At 44.6% G+C, this 24,303-nt stretch overlaps 1 protein-coding gene across 1 annotated transcript; it reads left to right on the top strand.

The window, feature by feature from the left end:
• The first annotated feature begins 11,623 nt into the window (after positions 1–11,623).
• LOC147891890 (THO complex subunit 4A-like) lies at positions 11,624–20,209 on the top strand. The gene is made up of 5 exons (XM_087388271.1): positions 11,624–11,977; positions 12,421–12,573; positions 12,743–12,811; positions 13,071–13,264; positions 19,408–20,209. Exons 1-5 carry the CDS (start codon positions 11,756–11,758, stop codon positions 19,544–19,546), a joined length of 777 nt encoding a protein of 258 aa, XP_087244397.1. The 5' UTR covers positions 11,624–11,755; the 3' UTR covers positions 19,547–20,209.
• Positions 20,210–24,303: the final 4,094 nt, after the last annotated feature.

Below are 24,303 nucleotides of genomic sequence, written 5' to 3'. Positions count from 1 at the left end.
TCCATCGATTAGGTTGACTAGTCGGCTTCACCGACTAGGTTGACTGGTCAGTACCACTGACTACGTCGGCCTCATATCTATAAAGAGGTGACCTCCCCAGTCCATTGTATCAGATCAGATCTTCCAGCTAGTAGCTCTTCACCTAGCATTTGTCTAAATCACCATCTAATCTCCACTGTGGGAGCGCACGGGTGGACAGAGCCATAATCTGTACTACATCAGTATTGAAGGAAAATTTTGTTCATCTCTAGTTTGCTGTGTACTCTCTATTCTTTGTTCAGTTTCTGTTCCACTGCACCATGTAATTTAACATGGTATCAGAGCCCAAGTGGCTCGAAGGATCGAAGAATAGAAGAGAGGCAAGGGCTTCAATAGCATACAGAGTGATGGCAATAGGAAGCGGCTCGAGTTCAACAGCTACCGTGCTACACCAACAATCCAGGCGTTGAGGATATGCCCACCAACCTTCACTGAAGGCAAGCTAAATGGTATGAACTACACTCAGTGGATTACTACTATTCTGGATTCATATGAGCTTCTTGAGATAGTACTAGGGACTGCTGACCCAGAACCACAAGGAACCCTTGACCCAGCAAATCCAGAGAGTACGATACCTCCTAATGCCGACCTTCTACAAGCTTGGAAATGCAAGAATGCAGATGCTCTGTGTGCCCTAGTTACAAGTACTACTGATAGTGTTTTGGGCGACAGTTAGATCATAGTCGATGGAACCGACTAGTCAACCTAGTCGATGAAGGCGACTAGTCAACCTAGTCGATGGAACCAAAGACACCATCGAGCTAGCTCTTCGCTAGTCTTTTGTATCCCAGCACTAGCCATCTGGTCACACAAATTTTTGATTCGGGTTATGAATGCCTCCACTGTCTCTCCTTCATTAAACTTCTCAGCTGTGCGAGCTGATTCTCCAAGTTTTGAATCCTTGTCTGATTCTGCGTCTCATACTGACTCTTCAATATGTTCCAGGCCATAGTTACCTTAGATGTATGTTGAATCAAGGTCAAAACACTATCAGTAGTACTTGTAACTAGGGCACATAGAGCACCTGTGTTCCTACGTTTCCAAGCTCATAGAAGGTCGACATTAGGAGGTATCTTACTCCTTGGATTTGCTAGGTCGGGGGTTCCTTGTGGTTCTGGGTTAGGTCCCTAGTACTATCTCCAGAAGCTCATATGAATTCAGAATAGCAGTAATTTTAAACTTCCATAGAGTGTGGTCCGTACCATCTAGCTTCCCTCTAGCTTGCCTTTAGTGAAGGCTGGTGGGTGAATCCTCAATGCCTAGATTGTTGGTGTAGCACAGCAGTTGCTAAATTTGAGCCACTTCCTATTGAGTTGCTTCATGTTGCCATCACTCCATATGCTGTTGAAGCCCTTGCCTCTCCTATTCTTTGATCCTTAGAGCCTCTTGAGCTCTGATACCATGTTAAATTACACGGTGCAGCGGAACAAAAACTGAACAAAGAATAGAGAGTACATAGTAAACTGGAAATGATGAACAAAATTTTCCTTGAATACTGATGTAGTACAGATGATGGCTCCGTCCACCCGTGCGCTCCCATAGTGGAGCTTAGATGGTGATCTAGACAGATACTAGGTGAAGAGCTACTAGCTGGAAGATCTAATCTGATACAATGGACTGGGGAGGCCACCTCTTTATAGCTATGAGTGCAGTAGTTGGATCAACATGGTGGAACCGACTAGTCAACCTAGTCGGTGAAGGTGACTAGTCAACCTAGTTGATGGAACCGGAGACACCACCGAGCTAGCTCTTCACTAGTCTTTTGTATCCCAGCACTAGCCATCTGGTCACGCAAATTTTTGATTCGGGTTATGAACGCCACCACTGTCTCTCCTTCATTAAACTTCTCACCTGTGTGAGCTGATTCTCCAGGTTCTGGATCCTTGTCTGATTCCACGTCTCATACTGACTTTTAAATATGTTCCAGGCCACAGTTGCCTTAGATGTATGCTGAAGAGATCCAGAACCTAGAGAATCAACTCGCACAGCTAAGAAGTTTAATGAAGGAGAGATAGTGGAGGCATTCATAACCTGAATCAAAATCTATGTGACCAGATGGCTGGTGCTGGGATACAAAAGACTAGCGAAGAGCTAGCTCGGTGGTGTCTCCGGATATGTCCACCAAGGCTTGATGGTCTAGTACAGCGCTTAACACTCAAGTGAGACCCCAACCATTGTCATTTGAGGAGTTCTATGCTTTACTTATGGAGGAGGAATTGAGGCTTAAAGCTTGAGATGGAGGCAGAAATGGGGATGCTGCGTTCTTTGCTACACTGCAAAAGGCAAAGGTGGTTCCTCCACCAAAGGTGAGTCCTCTACTAGTGGTGACATAAATGGTGACATAAAGAAGAAGGGCGGCAAGAAGAAGTTTCAAGGAGAATGCTTCTATTGCAAGAAGAAGGGCCATGTGATTTCAGATTGCTGGGTCAAGAAAGAAAATGAAAAGAATGGTACTCTGAAGAAGACAGATAAGGGGAAAGAGACAGCTAACATAGTGGAAGCAGAGTTGGATCTATTTCTGGCCATTGAGGAAGAGTGTTCCTCAGTTCAAGAAGCGTCAACCACTAATTCATGGGTGTTGGATAGTGGTGCCTCCCGTCACATGACCTGCAAGAAGGGTTTATATTATTCCATGCAAGAAACTATCTAATGTGTTGTATGTTCCACAAATCAAGAGAAATTTGCTATCAGTTGCTTCCATAACTGACCTTGACCACCATGAGGTGAGGTTCAACAAGACAGGAGCAAAAATTATGGATAGTGCTGGCAATCTTGTTGGCACAAGAGTAAGGAGGAACAACCTATATGAGCTAAGTGCTCTTACAGCCACCACTGGAGTGGAACAAGCAAACTTCTTGTATGAGCTAAGTGCTCTTACAGCCACCACTGGAGTGGACACAAGCAGACTTGGCCAGCCACATCGGATTTGCAGTGCTAAAGGAGATGCAAAAGCAAGGTATGGTTGCTCACTTACCTGCAGTAGCAGAAATCAAAGAACCGTGTGAAGCTTGCATGATGGGCAAGCAACAAAGAAAGGCATTCCCACAAGAAAGCAAAAATAGAGCAAACGCTCCTCTAGAGTTGGTGCATGTTGACTTGTGCGGTAAGATGCCTTGGGGGGGTCTTCCTATTTTTTATTGATTGTTGATGACTATAGTAGGAAGATGTGGGTGTACTTTCTTTGCAAAAAGGCTCAAGCATTTGGTAAATTGAAAGAATGGCTACAACTTGTTGAAAATGAAACAGGGAGAAAAGTGAAGAAAATCAGATCAGATGGTGGTGGTGAGTTTGTTTCTATAGAGTTTGGAGATTTTATCAAGAGCAAAGGGATTAAGCAACAAACGATGACATCACATACGCCTCAGCAAAATTTGGTTGTTGAATACCGAATGCGGACCACCGTGGAGATGGGAAGGTGTATGTTGAAAGGTGTTGGACTGCCAAACCACTTTTGGGCTGAGGCTGTCAATACTGCGGTTTACATCCTTAATCGCAGCTATACAAAGGCACTCAAAAGTAAAACACCACATGAGGCTTATAGCGGTAAGAAGCCATCTGTCTCTCATTTCAGAATGTTTGGGTGTGAATGCTATATGCGCATGTACTAGACAAAGAGAGAAACAAGCTACAACCAAAAAGCACCAAATGTATCTTCTGTCCCAGGAGCTATAAAGGAGGAGGAAATGTCAGATGATGAAGGTATAAGTCACCAACTTGTTGTTACACCACCGGAAAAGCCATTACTGTGATGGGTAAGGCAGCTCTACAACCATGATAACCAGATACCTATGTCTGTTGAGCAACATGCAGATGGACCAAGGTGGTCTCAGAGAGTCGAGAAGCAAAGGAGGGCTTCTGCTCACATAGTCAATATGGCCTTGATGGCTGAGATTATTATAGAAGTAAAGGAGCCTACACGTTTGGAGGAAGCACTTGCAGACCAAGATTGGAAAAACGCTATGCAAGTAGAATATGACAACATCATGAAGAATGAAACTTGGGAGCTGGTAGATCAACCACCTAAAAGAAAGGTTATTGGCACCAAGTGGGTTTGGAATGTAAAGTACAAGGCCAACGGCACTTTGGAAAAGTGACATTTGGTATGTCTAAGTGCAAGGAGATAGCTACACCTATGGAGGTAAATGCGAGGTTGTCTATGGAGGATGCCTCACCACCAGCAGACATTGGGAGGTATAGGAAGTTGGTCGGCAGTCTCATCTATATGTGCAACACCAGACCAAACATCAGTTTTGCCATTGGCATTTTGAGCAGGTTCTCCAATAAGCCCCAGGAGAATCATTGGAATGTAGGAATGCGGGCGCTCATGTATGTGAAGGGCACTCTTGATTATGGCATCACTTATGGTACGGGCACTTCCTTGGCTGGTCATTGTGACTCAAATTGGTGGGCTAGAGATGTTGATTCCAAGAAATTAGTTGTTTATCTGGAGCTTATGCAAATGGATGTCAAGACAGCTTTCTTGCATGGGGATTTGCATGAGGAAATTTACATGGTGCAGCCGGAAGGCTTTGAAGAAAAGGGCAAAGAGCATTTAGTTTGCAAGCTGAAGAAGAGTCTCTATGGTCATAAGCAAGCGCCTAGATAATGGTATCAGAAGTTTGATGCTTTCATTCGGTCCCAGGGTTTTAGAAGGAGTGAAATTGATCACTGCCTCTACACTAAAAGGGCTAAGGATAATAGCCTGATAATCTTGGCACTATATGTGGATGATATGCTATTGGCTAGCAAGGATACTTATGAGCTAGATGCATTAAAGGCCAAGTTGCATGAGGCCTTTGATATGAAGGATTTGGGATGTGCAGGTCATATTCTTGGTATGCGCATCACGCATGATCGGAGTAGGAAATTCCTTTGGATTTCACAAAAAGAGTATGTTACAAAAGTATTGCAGTGTTTCAATATGGAGGGGGGGAAGGCAATGAGTACTCCATTGCCTCCATATGTGAAATGAGTCATATAGATAATAATAGCCTCAAGGATGCTGTCCAGATGGTTGTGTTAGATTCCACAGCGAAAAGGTGTCTTGACAATCAGTGGGCCTTGTAGGTGCGCAAGTCCACTCGCATGATTTGTTCCTCATGCCGCAGATAGATGTTATTAGTATGCCAGTCGTGTGCGACCCTAAACATTCGTAAGAAGGGCTTGCCTAGGATGGCTTCATATCCTGGCTGCTAGGTAAAGTCCATGACTATGAGCCTGACGGGGTATGTGGACTCGAATACTTTGATGTTGATACCAATGAGGACTCCCAAGGGTTCCACGATGGTTCCGCCATCAGCCAGCTTCACCACTAGATGGGTTTGCTTGAGCGCAGGTTTTTCCCACTTCACCCAGCATTCCTTGGTACAAACACTCACTCCCGCTCCCCCATCCAAGATGGCATCAACCTTTTTGTGATGATAGGTTATGGGGATAGCCACATTCGTGTCATCACCTTCGAAGTATTGGCCTAGTTTATTGGTGGGAACCTTGGGTAGGTTCTACCCCTCCTCTGGTGATTGATCGGCCTTAGGGCTAGTAGGTCTTGAGGGCAGGGATCATCTATTCATCCAGTTGGATAGGTCTCGCCAAAGGGTAGGATTCCCTTTCAATAAGGAGGTGATTGGAATTTTTACCTCGCTAAAGGGTAGGATTCCCTCTCAACAAGGAGACGATTGGCATTTTTACCTCGGTAGAGAGGAAGGCAGCCAACCCGGCACTATCGCAGGGTTCCTATGAAGTCTCCCTTCCTACTGATATAGCATATCCTTGAAACCATAAAGGTCTCTTTCCTCCTATAGGTTTTGCAACACTGGGTCATCTTGGAACATCCGTTGCATCAAATCTGGAGCCTCTAACTTAACGACACTGAAACATTCCTCTTCTTCTACCCTTTCTGGCACCCTAAGCGCCTTTGCCCCTCAGTGGTTAGTTAGGTGGGCTGGGTGGATGGTATTCGACCCTTTGCTTGCCTTGAGTCCACGCTCAAACTTTTCTTGGTAGTCCCATACCAGGTTTTGAGCCTCTATTTCATATTGATTTTCTAGGATTGGGTCCGGATGCAAGTACACCCAGGTCACCCTGGGTGGAAGTACGTTCAGAGGCAGAGGAGGTGATGAGGGTGACTATCTCCTCATCGGAACCATAAATGAGCACTTGGTCGGTCCCATCACCTACCTGTATGGCTTTCTTGGATCGGGTTTGTGGGGGTTGAGAAACCTCAAGGCTTTGTGGTAGGGGCCATTCATCCTTCCTTGCATGTTTCTTCATTGCCCTACCTATGGCTTTGGCCTACATCCTTGTGATGACCTTCAAGGTACCGCAGCCACCTGGCCTTGTTCGCTACTGAGCAAGTTAAGGCTGGTGCTCTTAGGCGGGGTGAATGGGGTTGCTGGTCTTCTCAAGGGACAATATTTGAATAGATGCTTGATTCTCTCTCAATTCTGCACCCTGCAGACAAGGGTGTGGGACCTATCGTGGGGGGAGCAACTAGGGTAAGATCCCTATAGGGGCAATCCTTTAAGAAATGCAGCCCCTAACACTTGAAGCATGACACTGGAGGGTTCAAAGTACCCTTGTAGGGGCACTCACTTGCCCTATGCGGGCCTTGGCAGGTATAGCATTGGATCAGGGGCCTTCAAGAAACAGAGTTTATGTCTCTGGCCCTTGCAGTCAAGGGGGCGGTCTGGAACACTGGGACTTATTGATCCTCTCGCAGGAGGTAGTGACTTAGAGTACCACTTCCTTCCTCGTAAGGGTAATAGTCGAGGGGTGCATGGTTTGGATCTTTGTTGCATAGTTCGAAGGAGGTAGGAATCATAACCATCAAGTGGTCATGCAGCTTTGGGTCTACCAATCCGATGAGAAAGCGGGGCAACAATTGCTCGTCGCTCATCCGCTCGTATGGTTCATAGTGGGAATTGAGGTGCTTGATTCTAGCTATGTAATCCCGAAGGGATTCCTTGTCATTTTGCTTTACCTCATATAATTGATTAATCGAGCTCCATTTATGTCCATTGGGGGCGAACCCTACAATGAAGGCTTTTCCTAGTGTCTCTGAGTTGACTTTTTCTTTTGGGGTGAGAGCCCTATACCATTGGCCTGCCTTGCCATCTAGACTGAGACCAAATGCATTAGCTATTTCTAGATCTCTGGGAGCACCAAAGGCTTCATATATCTACTCAAATCACTTCATGTGGGAGACTGGATCTCTTCTCCAAAGAATCTGGTCATCAACTTGGAGATGGCTATGGGTTGACTCCTTGAGGAGTTCATGATCCCTGCTGGAAACATTGGTACAGGCGGGGGTGGTGTGGCCCCCCTTCCTAGTGCATTCACCAAGATGCACATGACCTCATCTAATAGCACCATTTGGGCAGCTGGCGGAGGTGGCACCATTGTGAGCCTAACGAGACGTTGGGGTGGCCTTAAGCCTGGCCCTGGTGGTGGCATCCATTGGGTTGATGATACCGACATTGGTATGGACACGCCAAAGCCTCCATTCATTGGAGCAATAGATGTGGGTGTAAATGGTCGAAATCCTAGAGGAGATGGGTCATGGGGCATTGGCATGGAGGGTCCTTGCATTTGGCATTGGGTGGAGCTTGTGGTGCCCCATAGCCGACGAAGGTTGGGGGTACTTGGAAGGCTGGGAGTTCATAAGACGCCCCTCCTTGGGAGCCTCTCGCATCTCCCCGGTTAGGGTCTTGTCCCATGAAGTCCCTCATCCACGGGTCTTCATCCTCCATGCATTCCCACTGAGTGTGCCTTGCGAAAGTTGTGGGCCTTGGGTCCACAAAGGTGGTTTCAGTCCCTGTTTATGGTTCAGGCATTGGTTGTTGCTAACCTTCCCTTTCTACAGACATGCTGGCAAAGGGATTATCCATGTCTGCTGAATCTGTTCGGCCTAAATGTCCAAACATGTCGGTGAATGTACCTCTTAACCTGGACGCTATAGAAGGAGTAGGAGAATTGGGGGGAGCCACACTAGTGAAGGGGGCTTCTGACGCCCTTGGACCCATGGGGTCTTGCATCTCCTTGTTCAAGCTCTCTGTCTCGTCAAAGCTAGATGGATCCTCCTATCGAGGTCCTATTATGAAGTGGGAGCTAGGAACCAAGCTTCTGATTTGGACCAACCCCAAACTAGGGCGAAAGGTGGGTTGAGCGTAGCTTGAAGCATTATCCTCAGGCGCGGGCTCCTTGGACAAAATTTTACCAGATCGCAAGTGCATGTATAAGACCTCTAAAAGGGCACATTCTGGCTAAAACTTTAATTTTGTATTATTATTTTTGGACTACCCCATAGGGATCTTGACGGGCATGGGGATAGGGCTATGGCAATGGTTGTAGGGATAGGCTTAACATGTCAATCAACGGGATACAAGTATGGCGACTGGTGTAAGGTTCCAGTTGGCGAGATGGGTAGTGCCACTTGTCAGTAGGATAGGACACATGTGGTATCCCCAGGGTCGTGGAGATGCGCTAAGACTACGGTCGGAGGGATGATGAGATCGGTGGGATAATGGAATGGTGACGTGCATGGGGATAGCTTAAGGCATCAGTTAGTGGGATATCTAGATTGACAGGATACTCTATGGCAACGATCACGAGGGTAAGCTTAAGACGTCGGTCGATAGGATATGAGTATGGCGACGGGCGTGGAGATAAGATTATGGTACCGGTCGAGGGGTTACAAATATGGCGACGTGCATGGGGATATCATTAAGGCCATGAGTCAATGATTGTCAATCTGATGGGATACCTAATTTTGACAAGCATTGATTAGGGCAGCGGGTTAGATTGTTGTCAGAAGTTAGGTTGTGGGGATACGGGATTAATTAGGGCGGTGGGTTAGATTGTGGTCAGAAGTTAGGTCATGGGGATATGGGCTATGGCCGTGGGTCAATGAAGTTTGACCGGTGGGATAGTGCTTTGGCAACGATCGGTGGGATAGCACTAAGACATTGACCCATGGGATACGAATGTGCTATGTCGCCAACTGATGTTTGGTGATTCTTGATAGATTTGGAGTTTCTGTTCAAGGTTTTTTGTGATGGGAGGATGCTAAACTAGCTAGTCTACCTACTCAATGCAAAAAACAAGAAAGAAAAACAACATTTGAGTGCAAAAATGAGGGATTTCTTGAGGGGTGACTGTCAACACACAAAACAACTTCGATTTTCATCTTGATTCTTTCTTTTTGGTTGTTTTTTGTAAGATTTGACATCATACACACCTTAGCAATCTAAGAAACTATCTTCTTATCATTTCAAAACACTGACAAACCTAAAAAATAAGCTTCCTAAACTCAAAAATGCTTTTCAACATGAAACGAAAATTTTCCTTCTCTTTTTCGTCCAACTCATGCTTCCTTCCTCGTTCCTCTACTAAAACTCCACTAACAAAGCTCCAAGTTAAGCTTGAAGCCATGTGCAATGGGTAGATTATGAAAGAAAGCAAATGCAATGCAAAAGCATACCTTGAAATCCCTGACAGCGATGCCAAAAATGTGGTCTCGATGGTGACTCACGTGTCATGGGGATCTTGAAGGAATGCCGATGGAGCCTCCACTCCAAGCTACTCCTTGTGAGAGAAATGCAAAGCACGAGCCATCCACATGTGTCACTCAAGCGGCTCCCAGATTGTTGTAGAGAAGGGAGGGAGAAGAAGAAGGGAAGTAGAAAGTGAAGGGGGATGGAGTGGCAAACACAAAGGCACTATAAAGGAAACAAGAGAACACCCAAAGACACTCTTGAAGAGAAGAGGGAGCTTGTATTCCAAACTTGTGCATACAACATTGAAGACCAAAGTCAACCATTTGGTCTTTTATACGAGTCACATTTTGAAGGGAGGGCCCGCCCTTTTCCTTTTAGCACTCTCTCTTTCTTTACATTTAAAAGGCTCCTGGGCCCGTAGGGTGCTAAGGCATCTTTGCTATCCTTTCCATCTCTCTTCCACTGTTCCACTTTGGTGTGTTGGAAATAGCACTTGTGTTAACCATATAATAGCTCCAAATAGGGCTTGTGTTAGCCTCATGCCTCCGAGGCCAAAGCTATATGGGGCTCAAACCCCTTGGGGCCTATAGCCACTTGAGATATTTCTGGCAATTTGCGCCTTAAGCCTGTAACCGCTTGGGATATTTGGGGCTCAAACCCTCTGAGACCTACCTTGAGACTAATATATTATAAGAGTAAGACACCTCAAGAAGGTAGTCAATCATCTAATGTATTGTACTAGGGTACCTGCACATACTAGTTGCCACTGGCACCAGATGCAAGTGTCAAAAGAACTCTCAATGGGGCGTGAGTGTGTCCCAAAAGCAATCTACCTTGTTAGGGCTTGTAGTAACCCTACAGTAACACAAGAAAGAGAGAGAGAGAGAGAGAGAGAGAGAGAGAGAGAGAGAGGTTTAAGGTTGCAAAAGGTGTGAAGTTTGTCATTAATGAAGCCTATTTGGTGAAGGAGTAGTGGTGACGTTTGCCCACCTAAGCTAGTTGTATGTGTTTAATTTCTCTAAAAGCCCCTTACTACCTGCTATTAGTGTATTCACGAGTGGGGGATGTGGTCCTCTAGTTGGTCATAGAGGGTGTGTGAGCAATGAGGGGAAAAAATTTGAAAAATGAAGCCTATTTGAGGGATTAATGTTTAGCTTACGCGTAGTATGGCTATGGTGGCTCTTATTTTGTCGCGCAATCGTGTTGAGTAGGTGCCTAGTACTCTTATTTAATTGAGCATTCGCAAGTTAATGGGGTTTTAGCATGGTGAGGGCAAGGGGGCTCTAGGCAAGTCCCACATGCTTGGGCCTCGCTTCATGACAGGGGTCCACACTTGAGATGAGTTCTCCGTGAGAGTGTAAGTGCCAACACACACTCTCAAACCCCAAAACAGTCCATACAAAGCACCCCCCCTTTTCCCAGCCCAGCTCGCCCCTTGGCACCCCAAATTCACACACACAAATGTCCTAGGAGTAAGAAAACTTGAGAGGGCCTCCAACAAAGAAACAATTGGCTACCACTGAGACACATGCACACACACATCACATGTTCTCCCTTGCGACCAAGTGGTACAATGACCCATACGCTTTTTTGTTTTAGATACCCACGCTCCCCCCCAATTCACACACACTTCATCTACCACACATGCGCGCACGTGCACACATCTCTCTCTTTTAAAGAGAGAGAGAGAGAGAGAGAGAGAGAGAGAGAGAGAGAGAGAGTTCCATACATTACCCTCTTTCTTACACGCACAGACATGTTACACTCACACTCACACAGACTCTCTGAGAGAGAGAGGTGGTTCCATACATTACCCTCTTTCTTATACGCATACACACGTTACACTCACACTAACACTTACACAGACTCTCTCTCTCTCTCTCTCTCGCGTGAGCGTGCTCTGTCTCTCTACTAGGCTACGATTGAGAGGGGGAATAAAAAGGCATTCCTAGAGAGACTAGCTCTCTACTTAGGCTACAAGTTAGAGTTGGGAAGAAGCGCTTTAGGAGGCGTGAAAGTTGTCATTAATGAAGCGGTTTAGAACAATGCATAAATAACCCTCTTTCTTACAGCTCTCTCTCTCACACACACACACACACACACACACACAGACACACACACTCCAAACACACACTCCGCTGGCTCGCCTTGTTTTGTTGCAACATCAGCCCTTCCTCTTATAACCACCCTTTTGTGTTCTCTCTGCCTTTATCCCTAACAGAATGACCAGCGCCCTCGACTTGTCCCTTGACGACCTCATCTCCAAGAACAAGCGGTCCTCTCGTGGCACGCGAGGCAGAGGCGGGGTTCGCAGAGGTGCAGCCGCCGCCGCTGCAGCCGCAGGGAGCGGCTATGCTGGCAATTCCAATGGCTCCGCCGCAGGTCCAGTTCGTAGGGTTAACGCTCGATTGGCATCTCGCCCTTCGCCTTACAGTTCCTCCCAGGCAAGCACACGCGGCATCCCTCACTTTTCTTCTCAAACTCACTATGGATTCCTATATTTCGCCTTCGCAGCCGGCCTTGTTTGACCTGTTGCTCCGGCAAAGGAAAGCAGCAGTTGCTTGGGAGTCCCCCCCTTCCTCATATCCTAGGGCATGGCGTTTTTCTGAGCTGGATTATAGGGATTTTACATGGGACACATCAAGCAGCATCTCCATCTGTGACTCTTGATATTGGAACCGTCTCAGATAGATATAAATGTTAAAGCTTCCGCTTTTTTTCATACATCTGGTGGAAATATCCAGCCGCAGCGGCCGACCTTCGCGTCTTTTCTAACGTTATTTGCACTCGTTAACATGTGTCACGTGTCCATTCTGGTGTCGAGAACTCGGACTGTGAGCTGATGATGCGAATCCCGTTGTCCTGCTTACTGTCTCCTGTCAAGCAGCCTGTCCAGAGAGCACCCGACGGCCCGTGGCAGCATGACCTATTTGAAGAGGGCGCAGGTGCTGCTCCTGCTAGGCTCAAAATGGGAATTGAAACTGGAACTAAACTATACATTTCTAATTTGGACTATGGAGTCTCAAACGAGGATATAAAGGTTTGCAATAAACATCTTTAAGGCTTTTCAGTCTGGGAACTGTTGACAACTTTTATTTGCTGTGCTGCTCGGATCAGTGTCCGTGATCCTTGTGTTTGTTCACTCTGATCAGTCATTCTGAAGTGCTCTGGGCTGTCCTTCTCAAGTAAATGTCTCGCTTTTGCAACAGGAACTTTTCTCAGAGGTTGGTGACCTTAAGCGGAGCTCCATTCATTATGACAGGAGTGGTCGCTCAAAGGTAGTTTATAACTTATTGCTACTGTTTTCCTCCTTGTGAATTTGCACGATTGGATATATTCTAGTCTTACAAAGGCATATTATTTAGGCAATTGACATAGGGGCATTGATGACGTGGGGATGGGATTATGTTGCTTGTGTCTATGCTTAGGTGAAGGTCTTGATCTTTGCAACCTTTGCTAAAGTCGACTCTGAAGTTATACCAGCAATACTGTCCATCCCAGAGGTATTTATTTGCCCCTTTGTTTATTATCATGCAGGGGACTGCTGAGGTGGTATATTCAAGAAGAACTGATGCAGTAGCGGCCATGAAGCGATACAACAACGTGCAACTGGATGGAAAACCAATGAAGATTGAGCTTATTGGAACAAATCTGCCTATTCCCACTCCTGCAGGACAAGCTTCAAATGGAACTGCAACGGTTGGAGGAAGGGGGCGAGGTGCAGGAGTGACGTAAGCTCCATTTCCTGGACTTTCATATGTTAGAAAAGGATGCTGTCGGATCATTAGGATTCCATTCATTTTATTGTGCACAATTGAGATTGCCTCAGGATGTAGGGTTTTCAGAGTGGACAGGTCTGTCTTCTTTGCCGGGTGTGATGAATATGGCAAGTTGAAGTCTAAGCCAAGGGGCAACAATCTGGAAGAGTAACACCACATTTTATGTTTCACAGCTGGTCTTTGGATGCGAAGACACTCTTCACAAGTATTTTTGCATTTATTGGTGCATAAGAACCAGGGTTTTTTTTTCACACATGTGATATAGCTTCTAGACACTAAAGGGAGATCTAGGAGATGAAGTGAGAATTTACATGACACTGTATCCCTATTGAGCACATGTGCGTTATGACAATGATAAGGTGGGAAAGATAGAGTACGAGGTGAACATCACTAGACTTTCATGCTGAAATGATGGAGGCATTACAAGTTGAAGAAAAGGAAGTACTCCTGGAGTTTGCTGCTCTAAGAATGTGTGGTCTGCGTTGAGCGAAGAGATTGTGAGAAATGATGGAACCTTGCCTCCCGGGGTTGCTTTGAGCGCCACATTACAAGTTGAAGAAAAGGAAGTTCTCCTGGGGTTTGCTGCTCTAAGAATGTGTGGTCTGCATTGAGTGAAGAGATTGTGAGAAATGATGGAACCTTGCCTCCCGGGGTTTCTGGCTGATACACTAATACCTTTTGGAGAAAGTGGCAGCGTTCCTCCAAATTGGTCGCTCTCTCTCTAAACCTTCGTGAATCTTTTTGTGCTTTAACAGGTCTTACTAATGCAACGTCTCCTCTTTGTGACTCATTCTTTTCTTTCTAGTGCTGAATTTCCTTGTTTGACAAAGCTGTTAGTCTTTGATGCGATGGGGTTGGGAGTGCCAAGATTACAATTTGATATTGGGAAAGGTGAGGTGAAAAATCTCCCTTTGAATGATTGTAGTGCACTTGTGTATGAGCGTCTGGGGGTAACATAATGCAAAGAAGTTGGTGGCTTTACCCCATTGTTGAAGGGTCACTCCTCACGGTACGTTTCTTCCAACCACACCCGATTTTCTATCAAGTAAATAGACCCATCATGTTCAGGCCCCAATCCCTTTAAGCTCGCTACTTGGGTAGCCTGGATTATAACTTAGCTATTGAGCACAGTTGGGCTCTCACCCAGACTAGAGCTACCTCTCTTGAAGTTGTGTGGTCGAGCTGTGTGCAACTATTGGCCCTATTTGATGGGCCTAGATTGAATTGTTGCTCTTGTCCGCCTCCTTATATCTGGAGCAATCCACGCTTGTGGTGTCCCTTGTCAATTGGTGTTCTGTCTCTTACCCAAGCCCTATTAGAAGACGTCCAACTTCTTGTTGCAAGTTTTTTAGTGAATATATTTTGCAGCATTGTCTCCTATAGGACAAACATGAGATAAATGCTATGACATTCTTGGCAACGTCAATGGTAGTGTGATTGTCACAATATATGTATTGGGGCTCACACGTGGGGTGCTGACTACTCTTTAGATACCTTGTGTCAATTACCTAGTGTGGGACAATACCCCATATGTAGTGTGAGATGCTGCAATTGCTTTTTGGAAAGAGCACTCAGGAACACACTTGTCCTTGATGATGTTGTTGGAAAACTGAAAGGAAAGCATGGAGTGAACACAAACTGAGAATTCTTGCTTATGGAATTAAGAAAGGTGAGGTCCTTAAGTAGGCACCTCTTACATGATCATTGACATCACTGATGACCTCTGAGCTCCACAATCATCTCCTCAATCTGCTCCTAGATTCTCTCAATCATCCTATGTGGCTTCTACCACCACCTAACAGTGCTTATGGGCACCTAACTGTGCCTCTAGCACACACACATAGAAACCAAGGTGTGCCTGGGGCATACACCTTGAGATATCCCATCATACCCCCCCTCAAGGAAATGCCTCAGGCTATGTCAAGGATACATCTAGTCTCATAGTTTTTCATGCCATCTCATGGTGGTCAAGGATAAATCTATGGCTAGGTTCTCATGCTAGCAAGGGGTTCCCAAGGGTGTGAAGTAAACAAAAGGGATACAAAAGACCTTCAATGGTTATCTTCCCTGCATGTACATGCATACAATGTCTGCAGGAGGTACCATGGAGGAAAAACACATACACATGGCCTACATCATATGGTGACCAGAGGTGTTTACAAAACACACAATAGTTTATTTCATTCATTTTGGAGGACTATCCAGGCTGAGTACCTTGACTCAAAAAAAAAAAGGAGAGATATGGAGCATACATGGAGATGATTCAAAAAGCATAATCTTCATAGGATGCCTCATCTTGTGAAGGCACATCAACTGAAAGTAGATTGGCAGTTTCTGACTTTGAAGTTGCTTCCTGCATGTACATGCATACAATGTCTGCAGGAGGTACCATGGAGCAAAAACACATACACATGGCCTACATCATATGGTGACCAGAGGTGTTTACAAAACACACAATAGTTTATTTCATTCATTTTGGAGGACTATTCAGGCTGAGTATCTTGACTCAAAAAAAAAAAGGAGAGATATGGAGCATACATGGAGATGATTCAAAAAGCATAATCTTCATAGGATGCCTCATCTTGTGAAGGCACATCAACTGAAAGTAGATTGGCAGTTTCTGATTTTGAAGTTGCTTCCTTTTTGGCTCTACAAAACTTTTCATGATGATTGTTTTTGCCACAGTGTTTGCATGGATTGATCTTGAAGCAGTCTTTTGAGAGGTGATTAGTCTTATCACAATGATTGCAAGGTGAAAACTTGCCCTTCTAGATTTTTATGGCATAGGCTGTGTCATTGCCTTTCCGGAGTTCCATGTGCCTTTCTTCTTCTTGAAGAGCAGAGATAAGACCTTCAAGATTAGGATTAGGAAGATTTTTCAAAGTGGTAACAACATGATCATAATCTTCAGGCATACTCTTGAGCAACACTGCCATTGCATCATCTGTAGTGATAGGAGAGTTGATAGAAGCAAGTTGAGTCATGAGACTCCGCATGTAATTGACATGGGTAGCCAAAGGAGTGCCACTAACCATCTTCAATTCAAAGAAAGCAATCTTAAGTGACAATTTTGAGATGTGAGAGCTAGCACCAAAAATGTTGTCAAGCTTCTACCAAGCTTCTGAAGGAGACTCTAAGTCAGAGATGTGATGAATATAGTCATCTCCTAAGGCAAGAGCAATGATGCCATAGGCTTTCTCCTCTCTAGCAGGATCTCTTGCCGGTTGTGTCGGAGCTAAGGATTCTCTAGCATTGGAGGCTGTTGAAGAAGAAGTTGAAGCCGGTTTGACAAGCCCCCAGAGGTTTTCCCTCATCAATGTAAACTTAACCTTCATCTGCCATGTGTGAAAGCCCTTACCATTGAACTTATCCATATTCAAGATGGTAGCCATGAGAGGGTCTAACCCAAGAATTGGGTAGTGTCTTCTCTCTTACAAGGCTAGAAAAACAACTGAAAAGCTTCAAAGTATAAGCATTTAATGTCTTGTGACCAAATTTCATACTACAAATCAATGATGCTTTCACTTGCATGCTTCACAGAGGTGGCTAAATGAAAGCTTTCCAAGCAAATCCAGGTGTAGCAACTTAAAGCAAAGCTGTAGCCACAGTTGTACTGATGCTATTTAACACTTTAAAACATTAGAAATGCTAAAGTAGCATCTAATGTAGCATCACACTCACAACCTTGTCAAAACTGTCCAAAACAGAGGCCTGAACTTGGAGGGCTTGTATCTCGCTCTCCAAAGCAAAGAAAAAGGGGCTTTCTGAAGCAAAAGAAAGCTCACATATAGGCAAATTTCTGGTGCAGAGGTTAGACAGAATTTCACGCGATGTTGCTGGCTGAAGCGTCGTCAAAATCGATTGGTTTTTGCTTGTTTTCTCCTTGAATATGCAGCCATTGCTGCTCAGATTTCAACACAAGATAGCCCAAGGTGTGGAGAAGCTTCCCCTGAAAGGAATTAGAGAAGGGTGGAGCAGACACAGAGAAAACACAGAACAGAGATTCGACGATTTTCGTGGAATGGCGACCAGCAGCGACGTTGATTCTTCAATTCCTTGCAGGTGAAGGTTCGCCCATTCGAGGGGTATCTCCAGCAGGAAGGGCTCGGAGAATGGCGGAGAACTGAGGGAGAACCAGCTTTAGCAAGATTTGGGAAGAAATGGTGAAGATGAAGAAGAAGAAGATGGAGAAGAAGAAGATGATGTGGCACAAATGGGCTCAAGGAGGATCAAAGGGCTCTGATACCATGTTGGAAAATTGAAAGGAAAGCATGGAGTGAACACAAACTGAGAATTCTTGCTTATGGAATGAAGAAAGGTGAGGTCCTTAAGTAGGCACCTCTTACATGATCATTGACATCACTGATGACCTCTGAGCTCCACAATCATCTCCTCAATCTGCTCCTAGATTCTCTCAATCATCCTATGTGGCTTCTACCACCACCTAACAGTGCTTATGGGCACCTAATTGTGCCTCTAGCACACATAGAAACCAAGGTGTGCCTGGGGCATACACCCATCAGATGTTGCAAGCATATACTCTGACCATTAATGAAATGTCACGTCCTTTGGAAATTGTTTTACTACTATGTTCATGAATCGTTTGAGGCTAAGCGGATCCAGAGCTGATGACTTAAAGATCTTTGAAACAAATTTGAAAGGGCTATGAGTTGATCCTTGTTTACATCCTTGTGGGTAATCATACACTGACTCCCCCTCTTGTGAATAAATGATTTTGGAGGTTTAGGACCCACATAGAGCTATTAATCTTGACATATCTTTGAATATTACCTAGAATATCAAGGCCGTGTCCGTAAGCTGAACACGATCATTTCATATGCTGTTTTCCAATAATTAGCATCCTTGCCTCCCACTATTCGATCTCAGCTAGGTCTACAAGTGTTACAATCTCACGGTTCGTGTTATCAACTATTGCCTTTCCAAACCTTTGATTATCTTCCGCATTCCCCTTGCCATCAAGTGGCTCTGTATCTTCATTTGCCACAACAGGTAAATGGTCCGGTATAGTTTGCCTCTTTTCATAATTGGGAATTGGCATCAGTGTGACTTACTTCAGCAAATATTGTAACATCTGCAATCCTACGTCCTAAAGAGTCTTGAAAGGTGTGTGCATAGATAAGCTCAAGAGCCCCGCTTGAAAACTCAAGTTGACTTTGGTGTTAAGCAATCGACAAGCTTCGGATACAAAGAGGCATCAACCTGCTCACAAGGATCATGTTTAGTAAGTTTGGTACTTGGGTCCATCGGGGGTCTTTAGCAACTCATGAACATATTGTTGTTGGGATACAAAGAATCATCTTTGCCAAATCTCCAATCCCAAAAGAAGATGGCGAGCCTAGATTTGTGCTACCCAATATACACCACCTCTTGCAAGACAACATTCAAGAATGTAGATTTTACATCCATATGGTACACCGGCTGCTGTGGATGAAAGGCAAGGGCAAGAATTGTCCTTCGTGTCCACATAGTTGTGGCGCTAAGCATACCCTTAGCCACAAGTTTGGCCTTGTGCTCGTCAAGTATAGTTGGTCTTGAAGACCCACTTGATAGCTCACCGTTTCAACAGCCTAGGAACCAACTTCCTAGTCCCATTCTTCTCTATGCTTCCATTTCCACTTGCATGGGTAGACTCCGTGTCTCGAACGATACGAGACATTAACGTATGGTCTGCTTGTAAAGGCTCGTCTGGTTGGGCTTTCATCAACTGTGTGCGATCTTCGAGGTCCCATCCTCCATGGCCCACTTGGAAGGATACTCTCTCTCTCTCCAAAATCACGAAGGTATCCACCAACCACTTTGGTACTTGAATAGAACACTGAACCTCTTCCTGCTGCGGTGGCCCATCTCCAACCTTAGAATCATCCTTTGCTATTGGACAGAAGGGCCCTCAAAGGGCAGCAGAAAGGAGCTGCACGAGGGGCAGGGAGCAAAAGGGGGGATGGGGAGCTGCATGTGTGTGTGTGTGTGTGTGTGTGTGTGTGTGTGTGAGAGAGAGAGAGAGAGAGAGAGAGAGAGAGAGAGAGAGAGGATTTTTTTCTTACTGATTCTCTAAAATCATCGTTTCTCTGGAGCAGTGCGACTCGAGGCCGTGGAGGGTCATTGAGGAGAGGTCGTGGTCGTGGCAGAGGACAAGGTAGAGGAGGAGATAAGTCTGCAGAAGATCTTGATGCTGAGCTGGCAGATTATCATGCTGAGGCTATGCAAGTATCTTAGGTCTTTAACATGGGGTAATGTGGCATTTAAAGACATATGCAGGGTTTCTTAAAGGCTTTGCACGTTTGTTTGCAGCTTTCAGTGGCCAATTTCCATTTCTGCAGGAAGTAGTTACTTTGTTAATGGAATGTTGATCACCACAGGGTTTGGACTTGTTTCTATTCAAAAGACCTATTAGGGATTGAAAGTGATTATACTCTGTGGGCGTATTTTGTATTCTTGTCATTCTGTCCCTAAAATTTTTGGACTTTATTCAATTCTGATCTTGTACTCGAGAGTATTGGAAGTATGCTTGGATCCACAGATCAGCTGGCACTCGGTTCATCTGGATCACATCCCTTTGCTTTTCCTTCCTCGTCAATTCATGTCAATCTCCCCTTTGGCACTGTGGTCGCTGTGAAGTGAAGCTTTGGCAGAGCTTATATCATTGTGCAAGCAGAACCTGATCAGCTGTCATACTCTCGATATGTTTCTACGAAACAAATTGTAAATTAATGGTTAGTCTGAGAGCTTGTTTTCAAGCAGAATTTGATCGGCCTTTTTATGTCTGGAAGAAACATTGAGCAGCTATGTAACTTTATCTCACCTCAAAGGAAATGTGAAGAACAGAGCCCCAAACAGGGGCATAGCTATTGGGCTCGGATTCAATCTTCATTTTGTGAAGTTTGATGCTGCATTCACTATTGAGGAATATTGTGCATGTTTTACTTTTGAAGCATTCATCAATCTTTTAAATTTTCCCAGTATAGTATTTATTGTGGATGGTAGGTCACTTGAACAGGCTTGGGGAATGATACAATTACCTTGGTTCACGCATGACCTAAGGCGACCTCTTCCTTTTTTCTCCTCTTGGACAGGAATTTTCAGAATCCCCAATTTGTTTTTTCTTCACAAAAATGGAAAATTTAGGAGTGCTTTTTCTTCCCTTACATAAATTTATGCCGTGCCCTTTCTAGAAAATAAAGAAGAAATTAGGGCCTAAGTCTCTTTTCCATCAAAAGCTTTAAGACAGATTGCCAAGAGGTCAACTTTTGCTGCAAAGGGCTTTTATGCTGCCCCCCCGTGTGGGCGTGCTGTGTGTGATATTTCACAAATAAAAAGAGTGTGTGTGTGTTGCAAGGATTGTCTTGGGCTTGATATTGTTGGCATGTACCTTTTGAAAAAATTCTGGTAAATACTGAAGACAGTTGAGTTCTGCCTGGTTTAGTTTTTTGGTGGTGTTGCACTTTCAATGATGTTTTTTCAGAAGACTGCTCAAGCTGTGTATATCTGATTGGTGATGCTTTTATTGTGTTTATAATCGAGTCTTACAAATAAATGAGCATTGTTGCAATCGGTCCTTCATCTCTCTCCTAGGCTATGCTACTAGTATAAGATAAGAACGGACAAAATGCCTTGTTTCCTTAAGTTTGTGTTATAAGGGGTAGCCTCTCTCTCTCTCTCTCTCTCTCTCTCTCCATTTTTAATATTTCTTTATGTTAGCATGTCGGCTAACGAAGTGGTAATGGAGGCGTTCAGTTTTGCTAATGTCCTTAAGGACTCAGGTTCTACTTCCACATGGTGTTTTTGATCGGTTGTTTTTATGTCGCAATGCATGCCTTTTGAAAAACGTGCACAATTTTGTGCCTAGCCTTTGATTGTAGTCTCCTTTTCCACTCTTGAAAATTGTAATTGCCCCCCTGCCCCCCCCCCCCCCCCCCCCCCCCTCGCCTTGGCTCCCTTTCCCTTTTTTACGGGTTGGTAGTTTTTTTGGTTTAATACGCATTAGAGAGTAATGTGTTTTGGTATTTCATGAGAACATAAGAATAGCTTTGCACTTTGGAGTTACCAACGTTATTTTCATGGTCTCTCTCTCTCTCTCTCTCTCTCTCTCTCTCTCTCTCTCTCTCTCTCTCTCTCGCTTGCTCGTGCGCGCGCACTTGCAATGCTTGTATTTTCAAAAGGTTTTACTAGTCTTATGAAGATATGTGACGATCATGTATAGTCTCTCTCTCTCTCTCTCTCTCTCTCTCTCTCTCTCTCTCTCTCTCTCTCTCTCTCTCGCATGCACGAGCACTTGCAATGCTTGTATTTTCAAAAGGTTGTACTAGTCTTATGAAGATATGTGACGATCATGCATGAGTGGTGTGGTAAGAGTTATTGTAGAGCCAAAATATTCTTGAGCTCTATTGTAGTGAGTTTTGTGTTCTCTCTCTCTCTCTCTCTCTCTCTCTCTCTCTCTTTACACATGCGCACACATGTACACACACACACAGAGGTGGTGATCTAGGAGTAAAAGAGGGGTCTTTAGCTTGGATACCTTTTTAAGCTACAACCACGTTCTTCTTGATTCATGTGTTATCTAGGCTGGCTCTCAGTGCTGGACCCAATCTAAAGGCATCCACATGGGCTTCTCTTGTTCACCTCTTTGGTGCCACATGTATCTCACTTCTTTGAATTTAAGTTCATAAAGAAATTAGCACATCTTGGCCTTTTTCACTTTCTCCCTCTCTTTCTTCTTACCTTTAGGCATGTGAACGACATCCTCTTCATTAATAATCCCCTCATTACTAATTTCCTTGATCCTCTAGACCTCTCAATGAGGATGACCCCCTTACCATCTACCCACTTCACATCATCTCCCTCAGATGTAGCTCAACCTCCTCCTTTATCAACACTCATAGGACTCTCTTGCACCTTTTTAAACACACATCTCTCTTTCTCGTCCTTTTCTTGGAGATTTTTCTTCTACATTTGTTTGGAAGAAAAAACTCCTCAATTTTCTCACCATCTCCCTTATCTGTTGCCATAGCAATCGACCTTTTTCCTCATCGTACGAAGTCTGCCTAAACTTCATTCTCCCTATCCTTTACTCATGTTCTGATCAATTTTGATGCCTTTTTTCACCTCTCTTTACTTGTTGACGTTTGCAAAGACAATGGCTTTCTCTCCCACAGAATCAGTAAAATTATTCACAACTACATTGCCTCAAACTTCTTTCCACATCTTAAACTAAATTTACACACTTCTTTCCCTTCTCAAGTAGACAGTAGGTTATCACACTCGGTGATGATGTACCGTCTCACCTTGTGTGATGTACTCTACTGGGGCAAAGGTGGGTACACACACACACACACACACACACACTTCCTATTTATTCCCCCCTTTACATTCACTTTACATTTTTTTCGTACCCCTCCCCTCGCCTCCTTTTTTTCTCCTTCTTCCTTTTTCTCCTCTAAATTCCTCTCTCCCGTTATATTTACACTCTAAATCCTTTATTTTTCATTATTCTCCCTTTGTTTTCTTTAGTTCCGCCTTTTTCTATTTTTCCTAATTTCTAATATTTATTCTCCCTAAATTCCTTTCTATTAATTAAAACTCCCCCCTTCCTACTTAATTTTCCCTGATTTAATTTCCACCTAGGTAAAAGAACCCCTAAACTATTCCTAATCCCCTTTAATCTAAAAGTCCCTAAACTCAACTAAACTATCCATTATCTACTGCTCAAATAACCGCTCAACAAATTTCTCAAAAATTTCCAATTTCCTCTCTTTATAATCTCCGTCGTTTTTTTCTCCCACTTCCCTATTTTCCCCTAATTTTCACTAACTTCCCCTATTTTTACCTTCTTTTTCCCTATTTTTTCCTTACTCCCTCTAAAAATCCTATATGCCCTAACCCCCACACCTTCGCTTTAATAGTTCCCTTAAATGTCTTTTAACTAGCCTAAAAGTAACCCGACTCCTAACCCTTCACCCCTCCGAATCCCAACTCCTAATTCCCCCATTTACTATAGTACTCCCTAATTTACCCTTATTCTCCCCTATTATTCTTATTTACCCTACCCCCCCCCTAATTTCCCTAATTTTAAAACCCCTCTTTTACTCCTAGATCACCATGTGCTTCAACACTTCTACTTCCCTTTTCACTCTCCTCGCTCTGTGGCCTAAGCACCTTGCTTTGTGCACCTCTCACTTCCTCGTAGCAGTCTATGCGCCTCGCAATGCGCGCTTCTTCCACTCCCTCTAGCCCCTATACCTCTCACCTCCCTGAGTCCCCCAACTTGACTATTTCTCTCCTATAAATTAACCCCTCACATCATTGACTACTTACTGCTCACCGCTCACTGCTCTACCCCGCTCTCCCTACCTCTATGCTATCTACTTTGCACAGTCCCACATGCTCTCCCGCCGTGCCTCAGCAATAGTACTCTGTGCCCCATACTCTGGCTCCCTCGCTGCAGTCCGCTTAATTAACCTTCCCTCCACCCGCCAGCGTCGCCTCTTCCACGCTTCTTCTCTGGTTCTCGTGCCTCCACTCTAGTCTATAGCTCCTTGAGTACTCTTTCACTATCTAGACTCTACAGTGGGCCTTTGCCCACTGATGCCCATTCCGGCTGCAATACTCACTCCCCTCTTCCTTACTTCTTCGTCCGTCTGCACTTTGTGTTGCCTACTACGGTACTATCCAAAGTACCTCGATTGTCGCACCCCACCCGCTAGCGCACCACTCAGTACCTGTACTCCTTCCACCTTTTACAGTTTCTAAGCCTTACCTTTGTGACCTCACTGTTCATGCATTTCGCGACACCCGGTCTTCACCACCCTCAACATGGATTCACATGTTCTTTCATTTTTGCTTCTTTTTTATTTCACCGCCCCTTCCCCCCCTTTTTTTCTTTTTAAACTCTTTAAAAGCACCCCCTTAGCTATTAATTTTTTTTCTTACCTATTATTATCTTCTTTTATTACCCCCTACTTCTCTCTGTTATAACA

The sequence above is a fragment of the Dipteris shenzhenensis genome, chromosome 17 (genome assembly GCF_047967505.1).
Source record: "Dipteris shenzhenensis isolate YYH24624 ecotype China chromosome 17, Dip_SZ_1.0, whole genome shotgun sequence".
NCBI lineage: Eukaryota > Viridiplantae > Streptophyta > Polypodiopsida > Gleicheniales > Dipteridaceae > Dipteris > Dipteris shenzhenensis.
Note: the sequence above shows the minus strand (reverse complement) of the source record. Positions and strands in the feature narration are given on the sequence as shown.